This window comes from Apis mellifera, linkage group LG3 (genome assembly GCF_003254395.2).
Source record: "Apis mellifera strain DH4 linkage group LG3, Amel_HAv3.1, whole genome shotgun sequence".
NCBI classification, from domain to species: domain Eukaryota; kingdom Metazoa; phylum Arthropoda; class Insecta; order Hymenoptera; family Apidae; genus Apis; species Apis mellifera.
The window spans coordinates 8,273,017-8,291,356 of record NC_037640.1 but is presented as its reverse complement, the minus strand read 5'-3'; the positions used below and the strand labels follow the sequence as shown (position 1 = coordinate 8,291,356).

Below are 18,340 nucleotides of genomic sequence, written 5' to 3'. Positions count from 1 at the left end.
TTGAAAAATAATATTAATTGAATTGACCAGTGATTGCACAAATAATTTTTACAATTTTACGTCAATAAAGACGATTAATTTTGTAATTTGTAAGATTTATTTATAAAACTTCATTCGTTTTTTATTATCAAATTTGTTATTATCGTACAAAAAAATTTATTAACAATGATAATTTATAATTTATGACTTATAAAATTTAGTTCAATTCTCAACCAATTGAGAGAATCTTTATATTTTTTTATTATGTATAATTATTTAAGTAATTTCAATTCAAAGAGAATGAATGTCTTTTCTGAAAGCGAAGAATTTATCATTATTCATTGAAATATTCAGTTTCAAGTATATTTTGTATTTTTAATCAGAGCTAATTATAGATATTCTTTATTTTTTTTTTGTGACATTATATATAATTCTTTATTTCTTTTGTCGCTTTTTTCAATAATAATTCACTCTTTTTTTAGATCATATATTGGATATTGCATAAGAGGGCGTGAATCTAACGCTTCTCGTATCCTGAACGATTTATCAATGAGACACATGTGCAAAGAAGTTCGAATAATCTCTAATATTATTACACTATATTGAGGTCAATTGCGATCATTCCAAGTCCGACAATTGCAGATGATTATATATAGGTTACGAATTGACTGCCATAAAAGAAATTTAACTGAAAAGAATCACGAAAGTAGTTTGTGAAGCATTAATGCGATAATGTCTCGATATAAAAACGATCCTTATATTATATGACATTTAACATTCGTGCGACTATGATCATTTTTTTTTTCTTTTTGACTACTCTTAAATTTTGTGTTAAAAGCACGTCCCATTTATTATTTAAATTCATAAATGAAATCATCAAAAAAAAAAAAGAAAAAAAAAATACTGTGTGTTCGATATAAATAGTATTGCTTTACGCTTAAGTAAACACAATTTATTCAAACAATTCATCATTTATTTTAATGAATGAAAAATAAATGATTAATTCATCTTTCTTTTTAAATGAATATGATTCGGTACGAATTTATATTATTAATTTAAAGAAAAAATATATTATTCTTAGAGGAAAAAATTTTATTTTTTTTTTTTTATTTCGATATATACTTTTAATGTTATAAAAAAAAAACAAAAATAATATTCAAAATATTTTTGATTTATAGATAAAAAGAATATTAAATGATATATTAAATATTATAAATTTAAACATAAAATGTGAAAAATACTCGAAAAGAAAAAATAAGATATATGTGATATAAAAAAATATATTACGAAATCTAGTTTTATTTATAATGTATATCAATAATTGTCGTCGCATTGATCATTGTCATTTAATTTTAATCGATCGATTATTATTCAAATAAAAAAACGAGAAAGAATTTGTGTAGGAATGAGTGGAAGAATGTTTGAGAAATTTATCGTAAAATAAGATTAAGTACAATGTCAATTATTATTATTATCATTGTCATTAGTAATGTTATTATCATTAAACTCGTAATCGCGTTCCGAATAGCGATTGGAACACATTACGATGTATTCGCTCTCATTCAGGCTTGCAAAATTGCAATGCCATCGCTATTTATTTTTTATACTTTTATACATACTATTTATACGTATTCAAACATCTCTATGTTACCAATAAAATTTCTTTTCTCGAATTTATACTATACGTGTTTCAATTTTTCTCTTCGATTTCAATCTCGTTCGGTATGTAAGCGGCAATGATAACTTCTTCGGAGGTTATCTATTTTTAAATCTCATAATTTACAATATTTGTTCTTTTTTATGCAACTTTATAAATTTATAAAATGGAATATATATAAAGTGTAAAAGTAATAATGAAATTTAAATTGAATGAAAGGAAGAAATCTATATGTGATCAAGAAAAATAATATTTGAAAATTCATTTTGTTAAATGAGAAAATTATACCTGATTTGATTGCATCCTTTTTGATAATTTGTTTCAATTTTTAAAGTATCACAAATATATATTTATATAAAAAAAAATTGAAAAAATAAAATTTTAGTATACGGATATTAAAAAACAGTTTAAAGACGTATACATGTTCACCAACATAGCGGTAAAAATTTAATTGCAATTATATCACGTGGTCAACAGTCTTGACAACACAATATATGCAACTGCCTCTTATATCAGCAATTGTTATATGTACATCTTTATTTTTAAATATTCAATAAAAATTATATATTTTAAATTTTCAAATATTTTGTTAAAATGAAATCATACGGGCTAGATAAGAAATAGATAAAAATAGTAAAAATGGAGAATATTTTAACTTGGAGCTTTAAAAACATAACCTAGTCATGGATTATTTAGGTGAAGTAATAGCGCTTGGAATTGACAGTATAATTTTTGGTGTTTGTTTGAAACAATACTTTCATTGCAAAAATGCAATTACAGCAGTCAAGGTAAAATTATATATTATTATAAAATTTATTTATATAATTTTCAATTAAATTTGTAATCTTGTACCTAACCTTTTTTTATGCGCAAAATTAATACATATTAAATACATATATATAATACGTATTAAAGTAGTAGTTATTTAAATGTTATTTTAAAATTAAATATAGAAACACATATAATGTTTAAAAATACCTCAAAATGTTTAGTTTCTTCACAGGGTGCAGAGTTTCATGAAATTGGCCCACAATTGGGAGAGCTGGTTGATAAAAGTTCTAATAATAAGATAGATTACATAGCTATTAGGGGTATTGTGAAACCCTTAGGAAAGCCATTGAATAGCATCAATAATAAAAAATTAACTGGTGTTGTACAAAAACTTAAAATCAAAGAACATGTTGTAGCTAGAACAACTGCTGGTTTTTGGTAATCTTTCTTTAAAATATTTTCTAAAATACATATAATTATATATAATTATATATTATAAATATATATATATATATATATTAAGAAATTTCTATTTGAATATAGGTCAGATCAAGAACGTACTGTTCATAAAGTATATAATACTGTTCCATTTTCTTTGCAACATGGAGGTTGTTCTATAGAAGTATTAGAACCATTATCAGCAGATATTTTGGATCTGGATGTTGTATCTAATACTTTTGAACCAATTATACCATCTTTTGCAGATCATTTATGGGGCTTTTTTACAGGCAAGAAATAACTATTTTAAATTTTATTTTGATATGGTGTTTATAAAAATTATAATCTATCATTAATTTTAGGTGTGCGTCAACGTGGTTTACAATCCACAGAAGAATTACTTCGTGAAGGTGCAGTTATTACAGGTATAGGTGAATTAGCAAGAACAAATTCTAAAACTCTTACATTACAACCTCCATTGGATGGTACACCATTTTACTTAACAAGCATGTCAATTAGTTCCTTACTCCGAAAATTGGATGAACGTAGACGAACATACAGGTTAGTTATTTTATATAATCTATATATATAATTCTGAAATAATATTTTATGATTTAGATTACTATGTTTGATGTTTGGTGCGATTGGAATGTTGATTGGTGGAATAGTTCTTCGACGTTATTGGAAAGATAGAACAGAACAAAGATTAGCAGAAGAACTAAGACAATCTCTAGCTGAATCTCGGAAAGAAAGACGACAAAGAGTAAGAGATACTGATCTCAGGGAAGATCAATTGTGCGTTGTTTGTCGCACAAATCCTCGTGAGATTATTCTTCTTCCTTGTGGACATGTCTGTTTATGCGAAGACTGTTCTGAAGATATTACTAGTGATTGTCCAGTTTGCAGAGCACCAATTTCACAAAAAGCTGCAGCATATATTATCTAACATCATAAAGATTCTTTTTTTTAATTACTCCTTATTACTTTATAAAAATTATTGTTTCTGAGGTTGTAAAAATAAATAAATAAATATGAAATAACTAAAAACATTAATGAAAAACTGAAATGTTCTTTTGAACAATAAAATAATCATTAAAAATGGTTAAAAGCAATGCGATTTTAATTGAAATTATCTACAAATTAATAAAAACATGATTTTTATACATACAATTATATTTGAATACATAAGAAATCAAAATTCTAAACTTTTTAGTTTAATTTTATCATTATTTTCAGATTTATTATTTGCAACAGAATCTATTACTTTTTTAACTTTGGTAGATTTTCCAATACCAAGTTTTGGAAGTCCTCTATTTAAGCCTTCTAACATTATACAAGCTTTACAAATTTCTTGGCTAGATACAAATCCGCAACGAGAACAATTTCTTCGTTCCGGCAATTTGATATTTTCTTTTATTTGTAATGTTTCTCCTACAAAAGAATATATATTGATCACATATTACATAATTATGAAATAATATATAATAATATATATTTATAAAAATATATAAAAATTATTTTTTACCAGAATGAATAATATCTAATATAGAAGAAGGTCTAACTTTCTCTAAATCTTTGAGAAATGTTCTTGCATGTCCTCTGTATGCATTTGGTGCAAATATACATTCTGTTGAAAAGTATACTAATTGTTTAAAATAAGCATACATAACAATTTCTTTTTCATATGCATATTTAAGAGGTTTACATCGTCTTATACAATCTGCCCCTGCCTATATTATAAGGAAAAATATTAATTATTATATTAACATAATTATAATATTAAAATATTAAAATAATATATGTATATACTAAAGGTTAGATATATAAAATATTTTTTTTTTTTTATGAAAACAATATATTGAAAAAAACTAAACTTACAGTAATAACTGAAGTACATCTTTGTAATCTTGCTATATCACCTCTTAAGATATTCATTAAAACTGTTTCTGCAATGTCATCAGCATTATGACCTGTTGCAATACAATCTACTCCTAAAAGGGCTGCACCTCGATCTAATGCTTGTCTTCGAAATACACCACAGAATGTACAATTATTTTTTTTGCCAATCTAAAATGAAATAAATATTAAAGATCCATAAGTAAATTTAATATAAAATTATTATATATACTTCTGCTACAATTTCATCCATTGTCCATCCATATAATTCTTTATAGGATAGTATTTTTAATGGAAGTCCATAGTCATTTTTATTCTGTTGAACAGTTTTTAAGCTATCATCCCTATATCCTAGAATAATATAGATTTCATAAAAAAAAGATTCTGAAATATTTGAATTATAATATAATATATTATATAGTACCAGTTATTCCTTCATCAATAGATAAAAGAAAAAGATCAATTCCATATTGATATTTATTATTTAAAGTTTTTAAAACATATGCAAGTACTGTAGAATCTTTTCCTCCTGATGCTCCAATAGCAACTTTATCACCAGATTTGAATAATTTGCCCTGTACAATTGTATTATGAATTTCACTTTCAAATGCAAAGAAAAAACATTCTTTACACAAGGCATGACCAGTTTTAGGTCTCTATAATTAAAGATATTATTTTATTATATATTATTTATTATGAAATATTAAAAATATATTATATCATATATTATTTTTCTTTTATATTTTTTTGAAATATAAAACATTTTAAAATTTTAATTAATCTTAAGATCTTAAAATTTATAACTTACTTTAAGAATAGCATCTTTTCCGCACTTTCTTGAACATGGAATAGGCATTTTGTTGAATTTTGCACCGCTTCTTTTATATCACAAATATTATATAATAAAATTTATATGATAATTTAATTTATAATTTACATATTTTTTATTAAATGTTTATTTTTATTTTATTGAAATAAAAGTCCATATATCGTGTTATGATTTATTCTTATAAAGGTTATTCTAATTTTACTAAATAATTTATTTTCCTGCAGACATAAAAATAATAACTTCAACAAATAATTTTATCAAATCAATCTTTATTTATATAATGTAGAAATAAAAAAAATTGTCAATTTTTTTAAAAATAATTAAAAATTTTCAATGATGCATATTATTTCTACGATATGTACGAATAAGCACGTTGTTCATTGAATTAATTAATCTTCTGGTTTTTCAGGTGGTGGACCGCAAGGTTGTAACATTTTTTCCATGAGATTAAACCGGACACGAGCTTTTGCTTCATTTTCTGCGATAGCGAAAAAATTTAGCAGATCATAATGACCCATATAAGAACTGCAAGAATCACGATGTTGATTTACAAGCCATTCAAATTTAGTTGTGTCTGCATGGCCTGTGCCAATATACTTCGATTGCAAATGTTCTAACTGACTATGAATATTATATCGTTCACCCATATCCTAATTCTTTAATGATAAAAGTTAAATTTCAATAAAAATATGAATTTATTTTTATTTAAACTTATCCTTTGATGCTTAATACCTTTTTGTAATAGTAACTATCAACCAGAAGTCAAAAATTTATTTCAAATATATATATATATATATGTGTGTGTGTCATATATCTTTTACAATAGAGAGCGTCCTTGTCGATTATGTACATAATGCTGATCTTTCATGTATTTAACAAATTTTAATAAATTAATTAATATAATTGTAAAATTAGTAAAATAAAATTATATTCAAAAAATATTTTATTTTATTAATATGTATTTAAAATATATAAAAAATAAATATTTTATATTTTATGATTATAATGCTCATAAATATTATATTATATTATTTATATAACAATAGATAAACAGTAATAAAAATGTAATATTAATTTCATGTACATATATATATATACATATATATATATAAAATATATAGCAAAATATTTGAATTTAAAATTTTATAATTTGAAAATATTTAAAATCTTTAAAATATATAAAAATATATATTTTATTTATATTTGCTATTTTCATATAAAAATTTAATAATGAATACATTTATATTTATATATAAGCATAAGCAAATAAATTTAGTTCAGCCAATTGTATCAAGTATAATAATATTGAAGATTATCCGCATTTTTATCTACTTCATGTTTAGTCGCAAGAGTGCAGCACTTATCGCTTGTTACGTCAGACAATAATGACGTGCTAATGGTTAATGGCTTCTACTTACTTGAGCTACCTTTATGAGAAAGCCAAATACAATCCAAAGAAAATTCATGAGATATGATGCATCGGCTAGTAAAACTATAAAAATATGATTGCCTGAACATTTAATTGTTACGATAGCTATTAATCTTTATCAAATTTTACTCGTGGCCTACGAAATATGTGTTAAAACTGTTTACTGAGCAACGAACGTAACCATTACATCCATCGCTACGTTGGACCAGCTCGATGCGAAGAAACTCAACATTTAGCGTGATATCACAAGATTTATATTGCACGTGAGTACTGATATTATTCATTAACTTATAATTCTATAAAAAATGATAACTAATTTTCTTTTATGAAAAGTGGGCAACTCCCTTGCCACCCAGTCGTTAACAATGGCGGCTATGCTAACTCGGCCAAAAAATTCTATTTAACAAAATATTCTTTGAACGAACGAGTCATAAGTTTATATTTGGTAGATTTTTATTTTTATTTTAAAAATAAGATAATTTATTAAAATTTACCATTTCCTATTAAATACATTGTAGAATTTTGATATTCGAAAATACTGTTACGTCGACTAATCTATGCATGTGCATGTTCGTGTGCTTTCTCATACACGTATTATCATATGTACGTGTATAATATTCATATTCAGTTGAAAGTATTGAGAATAGAAATAATATAATTTTCAAATTTCTATATTATAAATTAATATTAAAGTAAGTATTTAAAGTATTTTTTTTATTTATATATCAAAATTAAATTTTTTATTTGACTTGAAAATTAAATATAAAAAAATATAATTATTTTTTGTTTTATATTCAATATTTTTATAAGAAATTTAATAAAAATTCTCAAATTTAAAACATTTTTATATATTTTATTATATTTGAATTTATATATTTATTTTTATAAAAAGAATTATTTAAATAGTCAAATGATAAGTAAAAATATTATCTATTTACATATCAATATTTTTACATTTTTAGTAGGTGACATGCCTAGCGGCCGTGATATTGAAAGAGCTGAACGTAATGGAAGATTTCGATCACGTAGAAGAGGAAGTACTAGCAGTGATATAAATCGACACGGTTTTGAAGCATCTGATAAAAAACACAGAAGGCATGGAAAAAATAAAAGTTCTGGAAAAAAGAAAAAGAAGAGATCAAGAGATAAATCCATAGAGAATGTGCCAACTGTTGCTTCTTCCATTGTTAAACCTTTGGTTGAATATTCAGATGTGAGTAGTGAAGATTTATCTGAACCAGAAGCTGGTGAAATTCAGTCAGAAGATAGTAGAGGTAATAGCTATACAGATGGAGAAGTACCTGAACCAGTTTTACAAAGACGTTATTATGGAGGAAGCCCAGTACGTGCTCTTGGAGCATCTCCTATTAGTCTTTCACCATCTCCACCAGTTCAACATAGGCATTCTAACAGACATTATTCACCAAATGAGCAACAACCTTCAACAATGCATGGTGGAACACCTGAATATGAAGAAGAGTCTAGACGATATGCAAGAAGAAAAGAAAAAAAGCATAAACGAGAAAAGAAAAAGAAAAGAAGCATCAGTCCTTCATCTAGTTCTGGAAAAAAGAAAAAACGAAAGTCTAAAAGACATTCTCGTAGTTTAAGTCCACATCGTATTACCGATGAAATTATTATAAGTCCAGAACATGAAAAACCAGTTGGAAATTGGTCAGAATCACCACCTTTACCATTAAAAGACAGTACTTCGCCAATATCCCCTGCTACACCTCAAGAACAAAGGTGTTTAAGTGATGTAGAACTTGAAATAACAAGACAACCTCGAAATGTAACTCCTCCACCACTTCCTCCAAGACCAACTGAATCTCCCCATACTCCTTTATTACCTCCAAGAACAACAACACCAGAAAACAGTAAAGCAAGTTTGTCCACAATGAAACATACTCCTGAAAGACAGAAGCATAGTCCTAGTATTCATACACGACGTAGTAGTATTAGTCCAGGGCCCACTATTAGCTCAAGTCGTAGGAGACCTCATAGTCCAAGCCCACCATCACGTCGAAGGGACCATAGCCTAACGAGAAGAAGAGATTTCAGTCCAAGTCCAATGGTGCATAGACTCAGGCACAGTCCTAGTCCTTCTACAAGACGGAGAGAATTTAGTCCGAGTCCTGTAAGTCATCGTCGTAGAGATCCTGTTAGTTCTCCGTCTTCGAGTAAACGTAGACGACGAGAAGAATCTGAACGACGACATAGACATCATGAAAAAGATAGAAGAGATAAAAGGAAATCGAGATCAACTAGAAGTCCTACTGGAAGCAGGTATTATACGATTATATTATATTATATGATATAATAATTTAAAATTATATATTTTTTTTTTTTCAAAAATAAAATTAATTTTTTTTTTTTTAGATTGCATTTACCTCTTTCTCGTTCACGTTCGCGAAGTCCCGGACGATGGCGAAAAGTACAATCACGATCTAGATCACGTTCACGAAGAAGAAGTCGTACTCCGAAAAAATCTCGTTCTCCTAGCAAATCACATAAATCAACAAGAAAACACAAATCAAAGAGTCCACGTCCTTCGAGAATACCTTCTCCTTCTCCTCATAGATCCAGAGCAAGAAGTCCTTCAAGTATTACAGCAAGAAATCTTCGAGTACAAGCAAAGATTAGTGAAACTAGTTTATTTGCTGAACTTGTAAAAGATAGAAATATGAGAGAATTAGCATATAAAAAATTACAAGCAGCTAAGGAAAAGGCTGTTACTCAAGATGAAGTTCAAATAATAGAAGGCACTGACGAGAAAGATGCTAGTAATGCATCTTCCGAAAATAAACCTTCCACTGACAATAAAGACAAATATATAAATCATAAAGAACAATTAAAGACAACAAGTGAAAATATGAAACCTGTTGATCTTGTAGATATTCCTGTTCCAATGTCGGATGATAATGGAATAGCAGGAAAAACTCCACCATTACCAATTACACAAACCGTTAATGCACCAAGTGTAATACATGGAGCTAATCAGCATCCTCCAATGATTGTATATACTTCGCCTACAACTACAAATGTTTGTCCAGTGACTGTTACAAGCAGTCCAAGTTTTCCAGCTGTTACAAATTTGCAAGCACCACCATTACCACAATCTGAGACTGCAAATGCAGCAGGTTTAGTATCTATGCCAGTGCCTATTCCTGTACCAGTACCTGTTCTGCCTAATTTATCTGTTCCACCACCACCCATACCTATACCAGTTCCAGCACCAAATACAGCTATGTCTAAATTTAATCCTCCTAACAATTTAGTTCCTCTTAAATCAGTAGATCCTCCTAAACCTCCTATTGTGGCATTTAAAACTAAAAGTTTATCACGATTACCACTACCACCTGGAATTAATCAAAATGATTTAGAAAGTATAGACTCACCACCAAGTCGATCTCCAAGTCCCCCTAGTAAGGCACAAATGAAATTCCCAGCTTCAACTCCAAAACCACCACAGAAGAAGAGTATTAAAGACTTACCTATGCCACCAGGTAAATTTGTGATATAATAATATAATTTTATTATCTTTAATTAATATTTTATCATTGAATAATATCTCTTCTATTATAATTTAATATAGTTGTTCCTGGATCGGAAGATTTAAGTGGGGAAGATGATCCAAATGCAACACCACCTCGTACGAAAGTTGAACATGTCCCACCAAAACCGAAATTAAAAAGACCAAAAATTTTAAAGCGTAGAGGTTCTAGAAATTGTCATACTCCTATGTCAACTTCGAGCGGTAAAGATTGGGGAGAACGTTCTGTTGATGTATTTGAATTTATAACTCAAATAGGAGAGGGTACTTATGGACAAGTTTATAAAGCTCGAGACAAACGAGCTGGTGTACTTGTTGCATTGAAGAAAGTTCGTCTAGAAAACGAAAAAGAGGGATTCCCTGTTACAGCAGTACGAGAAATTAAAATCTTACGTCAACTTAATCATAAAAATATTGTGAACTTAAGAGAAATAGTTACGGATAAACAAGATGTATTGGATTTCAGAAAGGTAATATTAAAATATATGATATAAAAAGTGATATTATACGTTATGATTTTATAGGACAAGGGCTCATTCTATCTTGTATTTGAATACATGGATCACGATTTAATGGGTCTTTTAGAATCTGGAATGGTCGATTTTAATGAAATGAACAATGCGAGCATTATGAAACAGTTATTAGATGGATTAAATTACTGCCACAGTAAAAACTTTTTACACAGAGACATCAAATGTTCTAACATACTGATGAATAACAAGTATGTAAAATATATAATTAATGAAGAAAAAATGGTATTTCTATAATTTGATTATAATTTTCATAGAGGGGAAGTTAAATTAGCTGACTTTGGACTTGCGAGACTTTATAATGCTGAAGATAGACAGCGACCTTATACAAATAAAGTGATTACTTTATGGTATAGACCACCCGAATTATTGTTAGGTGAAGAACGTTATGGTCCTGCAATAGATGTATGGAGTTGTGGTTGTATTCTAGGAGAATTATTTTCTAAAAAACCGCTATTTCATGTAAGAAAATTATAACAAACTTTATTTTCGTCAAAAAAAAAAAAAGAAAATAATAAATTATTGTTATTTTTATTAGGCAAATGTAGAAATGATGCAATTGGAGATGATTTCCAGAGTCTGTGGAACTCCAACTCCTGCTGTTTGGCCTTCTGTGATAAAACTGCCATTATGGCGTACCTTAAAACCAAAAAAGTCACATAGAAGACGTTTACGAGAAGATTTTTCATTTATGCCAGCACCAGCTTTGGATCTTTTAGATAAAATGTTGGAATTAGATCCAGAAAAACGAATAACTGCTGCTGATGCGCTTAAAAGTGCTTGGCTGAAAAATGTTCAACCTGAGCAGTATGTTTTATTGTATTTGAATATATTTACAAAAACAATATTATTTATGTTATTATATTTAATATAGAAATGCGAAAAAAAATAAAACTAAGATAATTTTCAATAATAATATTTATATAGAAATATAATTGAAAAAGATATTAAAATTACAGGAATTATTATTACTATTCTTTACTATTTTTCTAAAAAGTTTTAGCTATTTTCTGTTATTAAAATGTATATTTTTTAAAAAATTAGAATGCCTGCGCCTCAACTTCCAACTTGGCAAGACTGTCATGAGCTTTGGAGTAAGAAACGAAGACATCAATTACGAGATCAACAAGAAAGCTCCGCTGGAAAGATGCCTCTTCTTCCACTTCCAAATAAAGGAGGTCCTCATAAGGCTATTGAAGATCTATCTGATGTCGGGGGGTGAGTAGTCGTAGAGAGACATATTCGCACAAACTGGGACGCGATTCAATACTGACCAGATACTAATTGCTTACACACGTAGATGGCTGTGTACTGCAGTTGTGCTTGGCATTTATTTTCTTAGCAAAATGCGTTGTTAGAAATCTTATTTAAAGAATGAAAACATAATTGTTGTAGTATCTTATTTTCATCGTCCGTTTGCATGTGACTTTCAATAATGGATAAAATAAGTTAATTTTAGTTCACAGTCGTTCAAACGACGATGGCTATAATGCAGAACAATGGAATATAGACACACGAAAATGTACAACAACGTTCTTTTCATGGGTTTACTACAGAGATTACTTTTTAATACTTCATTTTTCAAATACATGAAAATATTTTGAATGCATGTATTTGGAAGAAATACAAAATTTATAGCGATATAATTATAATAATGATTATAATAATATGTTTCAATAAGTAGAAAAAAATATTATCATAATATTACATTATCTTAGTTCTTTTGAAGTGATATCAAATATTACTTGATTTAAAGAATATTAGCATTTATGTAAAAGGAAAATACGTATTCTGACTTGTAATGTGTTTGTGATTCAATTTAATTGGATGTTCTTGAAAACTATGTGAGCTTTAAAATTATGAGATATTTTCTATATCTGATAATATTATGACTAATAAGTAGATACATATTACATATATGTACATATTTATTGATCAATGTGAACATACATATGCATATATTATGATATGTTTGTGAAAAGAAAAATGCATATATGTACAATTTTCTATTGCAGTTAAACATATGCATTTACATAATTTAATGTATATGCATATAATTATTAATATCTATGATTGTATCAGTGATATAAAACATTCATTTTCAAATAATGTTTAAAAAAAAAGAAAAATATAATAGGTATATGATTGTAAATAAAAAAAATCGGGATTTAATGAAATTTCGTATGTTAATTTTCATATTAAACTTGGATTAAAACATCTACAAACGCATGGAACGATATATAAAATGAATGAGCACAGGATATGAGCGCAAATAAATGATCTTTATAATATTTATAAAGTCTTGGAGTGTAAATAGGTCTAATGGAATGTAAATGGACACTAAGAAGAAGTTGGAAGATTGAAGACAATGGAATACAAGGAGCCAAAACTAAAATGTGAATGTATTACGTGAAATATTAACATCACGGCCTTCGTCATCGACATTTCATTTTATTTATGTTAATTCAATTTATTTGAACATTCACATCTATAGATTAGGAATATTTTAATTGATCATATTTTCTTAACTGTGTTAGAATTATTCTGTATTGTAGATAGTTATCATAAGTTTCAATATACGAATGGCAATTTTTAATATTTGTTAACTATTTTCATGTTTTTGCATGTATTTTGTATTAATGCCATTCTTATAATGAAATTCAGAGTTTAGAACAACCTGATGTATTATCGTCACAATGTAAAATATTATTGATTTACTGTAATATAAAATATTTACTATATGTCCATAGGCATTTGCCTAACATTTTCATGGACAATGAATTTCTAATGTTATTAAAATATTTTATCATTTAATTTGTTTAGTCCCTTTCAATGTTTCTATATCTTTATTTATAAATTAAGTAACCATAATCCTTTATAAAAGTTATATCTGATAGTAAACACTGGGACCTTGGGAATGAATGATAATATCAATATACATGATTATGTACTCTTTCAATGATATGCATAGTACATGTTATTTTTCTACTTATTCCACAATAAGTTCGCATAGATATTTAATACATTTGTTAGTTTAATGTCTTTATTTTAATTATATCTTAATTATTCACATAAAGATAAAATAAAATAAAGAATTTTACTTCTCCATAAATGTTGAACAGCATTATATGATAATAGAAAAATCCAAAGATTCATGCAATTCATTTTCAAATAAAAAATATTTCATTATAAGTTTTATATAATTTTTATCAATTAATAATTAATAATAACATACAAAGTACTTTTAAAATAATAGAATAAAATAAATGTTTATAAATTTAATAAACTTAAATAAATACTAAATACTTGATATAACAATATGTAAAATAATTTTCTTGTATAAATAATTATAAATTAAATATATTTTTTTACTTTTAGCTATTTTATTTAAAACAATTGTAAGAATTAAAAAGATGATGCTTTCTAAATAAAAATACAAAATAATATAAAAAGTTCTGTAGTAAGTAATATACCAATCATAATAATCAAAGATATAAAATTATTGTATAATAATTTAATTTCTTGTTATACATATGTTTATAATCACCATTTTTATTAGATTAATAGCTAATATATTCTGACATTATAACACAATTTTGTATTATTAATGATATTTAAATGTTTCAACATTAATTATATGATCAAATTTATGTTACAATTTCTTAAATATTAATATTTTTTTTTTCATATTATATATATAATTACTATATAATTTATAACAAAATACAAGAATAATATATATAAAGATATGTAAATAGAATGTAGAATATATAAATAAATATATAAATATTTTGATACATAACCAATTATTTTACTATACAATGTAAATATATACATAACATATGCATTTGATTACATATATTTCTATTAAATCATAATAATGCTGTACATGATATAGATATTATATATAACTTAGTATATTCATATTATATTATTGATGATAAATTATATTGTGGAATTTGTAGGAAACAACATAATATTTAAACAATATAAATATAACAAATAATTATAAATAAATACAAATTGGCAAAATATCTAACAAGACAAACAATTATGTTTCAGGAAGTAATGTTATTGTGGCTGAATGATAAAGGGCAAATTTTATAGCACTTATAAGAATATAAATAGGTAATAAATATTCTCCAAATTTGTATAATGTATGTTTATACCCAGGGTGTCCAGTTTATTAATTCACATAAGACATGGTTTTATGTATCATATAACATATGCGCTTGGGCTTATAACTAAAATAAAAAAGCTTAATATTCTCATGCAAGAAGGTTGAGGATGCAATGAGAATTGAACAATCAAATTTCAATCCTTATATTAATGATCTTTTATAGAATTATTTTGTTATTTTTCTTCACATACGAATATAAATAATAAATATATAATAAATTGTGAAAAATAAAATTTACAGAATATAAATAAAGTTGATGCTGTGCTTATTAAATTGCATGTATATCTATATGAAATATTGATTCATTAGTTTTGCTTTTATTCAATATGCACGTTCATGAAACGTCTTTTGCATGATTTCTATTAATTATGAAACAAGTGTTACTATAAGATATTCATGTATCATTGTCCATTTTAATAATATTTATATGAGTTTTTATTTATTGTTTTATTAATATTATTTTCTCTTAAATATATTAATATCATTAATATATTTAATATATTAATATGTTCTCAATTTTAAGAAACATTTATTTCATTTTTATATAGTATAAATTATTATAGAAGATATTTTATAATTTTATAATATTAGAAATTTGTTATTAAATATATATTCGTTAATTTGTTTATTTGTTTTTAATATAAAAAATATATATATGTTATATTCAACAAGTTTGTTTTAATATAACATTTTGATAAATAGATATATTTATTAAAATATTTGATTTTTATTTTATATTATAATTATTATAATATGTCTTTGACTTGATTTCAGATCTTCCAAACGTTTAAAAATGGAAGCAGGTTACAATTCTCATCCAAATCGTCTCGGTACGGAATCCCACTATGGAGGAGATAATTTGTTCAACCAAAGCAGACCTTATATGGTCTCATCACCATCATATTATTACACTAGTCCTCCACCTGTTACACCACGACCCAAGGGAGATACTAGACCTTATATGGTCTCATCACCATCATACTTTTATGTTAGTCCACCACCTGTTACACCACGGCCCAAGGGAGATACTAGCTCTCATATGTCAGAATTATACACGGAAGATAGTCTTGTTCGAAGATTAAGTTTACTCACAAATGCATTAAATCAAGGAAAACCAATTCGTGTTGAAGATCTTATGTCGCTTCGATCAGATAATGAGGTGAGTATATTTCAATTAATGATGAAATATATTTTCAAATATTTCATTTTTAAAATTTTATATGGAATATTATATAGAATACAAAATTATTATATTTCTATAATTATTAATTATAATTATTATAATTCAAATTACAGAGTGATCCAAAAGTAGTACAATTATTAGGAGAACTACATGCTGAACTTCGACTTGCTGCAAATTCAAGATCAAGTGGACTAATAGAATCTCAGCTTCCTGTATTAAATCCACCACTTTTAGGTGAGTTTATTAGATATGCGCATCTTTTTTTTTATATTTGTAATATGTTATTTTTTTATTTTATTTTTTAGATACAAATGCAGCACAGTCAGGAAACTTTGATGCACATGCAGTTTATGCTGGTGATGATGCAATGAGTTCTGGAAGATGGTCACAAGTGGCAACAGCTGGTGTTCGCAGTGCATTATTAGCGCTCATGTCGCGCTATGGTTTGGAAACTTGCAATCCTTCCCCTGTTATCACCCGACCCCCAGGTAAACCAATATCCAACCTAACACAGAACCTTTCCCTACCCTCAACTTCCTCTCAATCAGCATTCAGCTCATAATGATTTGTATATATAACTCTTTACAGCGTTCTAAACTATGTTCTGTATAAAGTTGGAAAAGGTCTAAATTGCTATTTTTTAAATTAACTAGGCATGGAAGTACAACTGCATCCAAGTTGTTTATAGACTACTCTCTGTTCATAACTGTAAGTGCACATTCGGTGTATACTTGTATATAATGGATGTATTATTAATACGTGACAGTTACTTAATATAGTACTTGTATCTTTAATAATAATAATATGCTCTTTATAGTGCACACTTATGCGACATATGAAATAAGAGCTTTAAAGTTTATATTAAATTAATATTTATCATTTTATCATTTCTTCATACATAAATTTCTTTTTTATATAAAAAACATTTAATTTATGTGCATACATGAAAAATTCAAACAACGTATTTGATTTATGTATAAAGATACTTTTATCTTTTTTGAAACAAAAAAAAATAATTTGTTTTTAAAATATATAGCGTTTATTACATAATAATTTATGTTAGGTCATATTTTGTTATATGGAATGAATTCGTCAAGGAAAAAAAAAACAAAAAACAAAAAAAACAAAAACAAAGAAAGAAAAAAAGGAGAATGAAGGTATTTTAAAAAATTAAAATTGGATACGTTCGAAATGTTTATTTGCTGCATAAGCCTTTTTTTATATACGATGTTAAATCCTTATTTAATATAGAAATATTTACGGGATGTGTAATGTACATAATGTCGAGATATAATAAAGAGATAAAAGTACACGATAGTAGGTTTTTTTTAGGACAGGTAAACTAGAAAGAGCAGAAACTAATTTTTAATATATTTTGATATAAATACATATTTACAAATTAACGATATTATGGATAAATCATTTTTATTTGGTTAGATATACTTACGAAATTATGTAAAATGTTTTTTTCTACAAAAGAATAAAATTATAGCTTTCGAAGCTCAAATTATTTTTGAACGTAATAAAAACAGGATAAAAAAAAATTAACACAAGTTTCACGAACGTTTCAGATTGAAGTGATTCCAAGAAAAACACTGCGAAAATGAGGTTAGGAAGTGTGCTTCTATACCGGCAAGCTGTATACAATGTGTGACCATATCATGGCGATTTGTGCTGCGATTTAAAAAGAAACTATCGACACGCTGTAGATTATTCAGTGAAGTGATCAGCAGTATGACATTGTGGGAATGAATAATAAATTATTTGTTTTGTTGAATTTATTCGATTCTATACTCGGTGTGATAATAATATACATAATAAAAAAAAAACAACGAATTAATTAACAAAAAGTGAGAAAAGGGGCAGGGTATTGAGTTGTTCTAAAAAACGATTAC

At 26.4% G+C, this 18,340-nt stretch overlaps 4 protein-coding genes and 1 long non-coding RNA gene across 14 annotated transcripts in view; 2 read left to right on the top strand and 3 right to left on the bottom strand.

The window, feature by feature from the left end:
* The window catches only part of LOC113218658, a 30,339-nt gene extending 27,619 nt beyond the window's left edge, over positions 1–2,720 (bottom strand). The window contains exon 1 of one of the 2 annotated variants that reach the window (XR_003304395.1): positions 2,615–2,720. This is a non-coding gene — a long non-coding RNA (uncharacterized LOC113218658). The remainder of the gene's footprint in view (positions 1–2,614) is intronic. The other variant, XR_003304399.1, reaches the window with a different exon arrangement.
* On the top strand, positions 2,096–3,905 carry LOC409295 (mitochondrial E3 ubiquitin protein ligase 1). The gene is made up of 5 exons (XM_392813.7): positions 2,096–2,424; positions 2,640–2,845; positions 2,951–3,135; positions 3,208–3,406; positions 3,464–3,905. The coding sequence occupies exons 1-5, from the start codon at positions 2,320–2,322 to the stop codon at positions 3,789–3,791; spliced, it is 1,023 nt and encodes a 340-aa protein (XP_392813.2). The 5' UTR covers positions 2,096–2,319; the 3' UTR covers positions 3,792–3,905.
* LOC413889 (cytoplasmic tRNA 2-thiolation protein 1) lies at positions 3,685–5,691 on the bottom strand. Its single transcript, XM_006563965.3, has 6 exons — positions 5,550–5,691; positions 5,166–5,397; positions 4,974–5,092; positions 4,724–4,912; positions 4,371–4,575; positions 3,685–4,276 (listed from the first exon to the last, which is right to left on the bottom strand). Exons 1-6 carry the CDS (start codon positions 5,595–5,597, stop codon positions 4,038–4,040), a joined length of 1,032 nt encoding a protein of 343 aa, XP_006564028.1. The 5' UTR covers positions 5,598–5,691; the 3' UTR covers positions 3,685–4,037.
* LOC102656442 (splicing factor 3B subunit 5) lies at positions 5,317–6,398 on the bottom strand. Of its 2 annotated transcripts, XR_003304393.1 has the most exons (3): positions 5,933–6,353; positions 5,550–5,788; positions 5,317–5,397 (listed from the first exon to the last, which is right to left on the bottom strand). XR_003304393.1 is itself a non-coding variant. In XM_026439734.1 (2 exons), the coding sequence occupies exon 2, from the start codon at positions 6,215–6,217 to the stop codon at positions 5,960–5,962; it is 258 nt and encodes an 85-aa protein (XP_026295519.1). In that variant the 5' UTR covers positions 6,218–6,226; positions 6,303–6,398; the 3' UTR covers positions 5,932–5,959. The 2 variants fall into 2 exon arrangements, 1 of the variants encoding a protein (XP_026295519.1); XM_026439734.1 differs by lacking the exons at positions 5,317–5,397; positions 5,550–5,788 and having other exon boundaries at positions 5,932–6,226; positions 6,303–6,398.
* A 514-nt stretch (positions 6,399–6,912) lies between these two features.
* Positions 6,913–18,254, top strand: LOC409965 (cyclin-dependent kinase 12). Of its 8 annotated transcripts, none has more exons than XR_001702404.2 (13): positions 6,913–7,262; positions 7,962–9,285; positions 9,379–10,505; positions 10,595–11,022; positions 11,077–11,273; positions 11,340–11,544; positions 11,621–11,889; positions 12,127–12,300; positions 16,037–16,421; positions 16,559–16,679; positions 16,751–16,933; positions 17,034–17,153; positions 18,017–18,254. XR_001702404.2 is itself a non-coding variant. In XM_006563959.3 (13 exons), exons 2-12 carry the CDS (start codon positions 7,970–7,972, stop codon positions 17,131–17,133), a joined length of 4,440 nt encoding a protein of 1,479 aa, XP_006564022.2. In that variant the 5' UTR covers positions 6,913–7,262; positions 7,962–7,969; the 3' UTR covers positions 17,134–17,153; positions 18,017–18,254. The 8 variants fall into 8 exon arrangements, 5 of the variants coding, with proteins under 5 accessions (XP_006564022.2, XP_016766749.2, XP_026295518.1 ...); XM_006563959.3 differs by having other exon boundaries at positions 17,099–17,153; XR_001702403.2 differs by having other exon boundaries at positions 16,751–17,153.
* Positions 18,255–18,340: the final 86 nt, after the last annotated feature.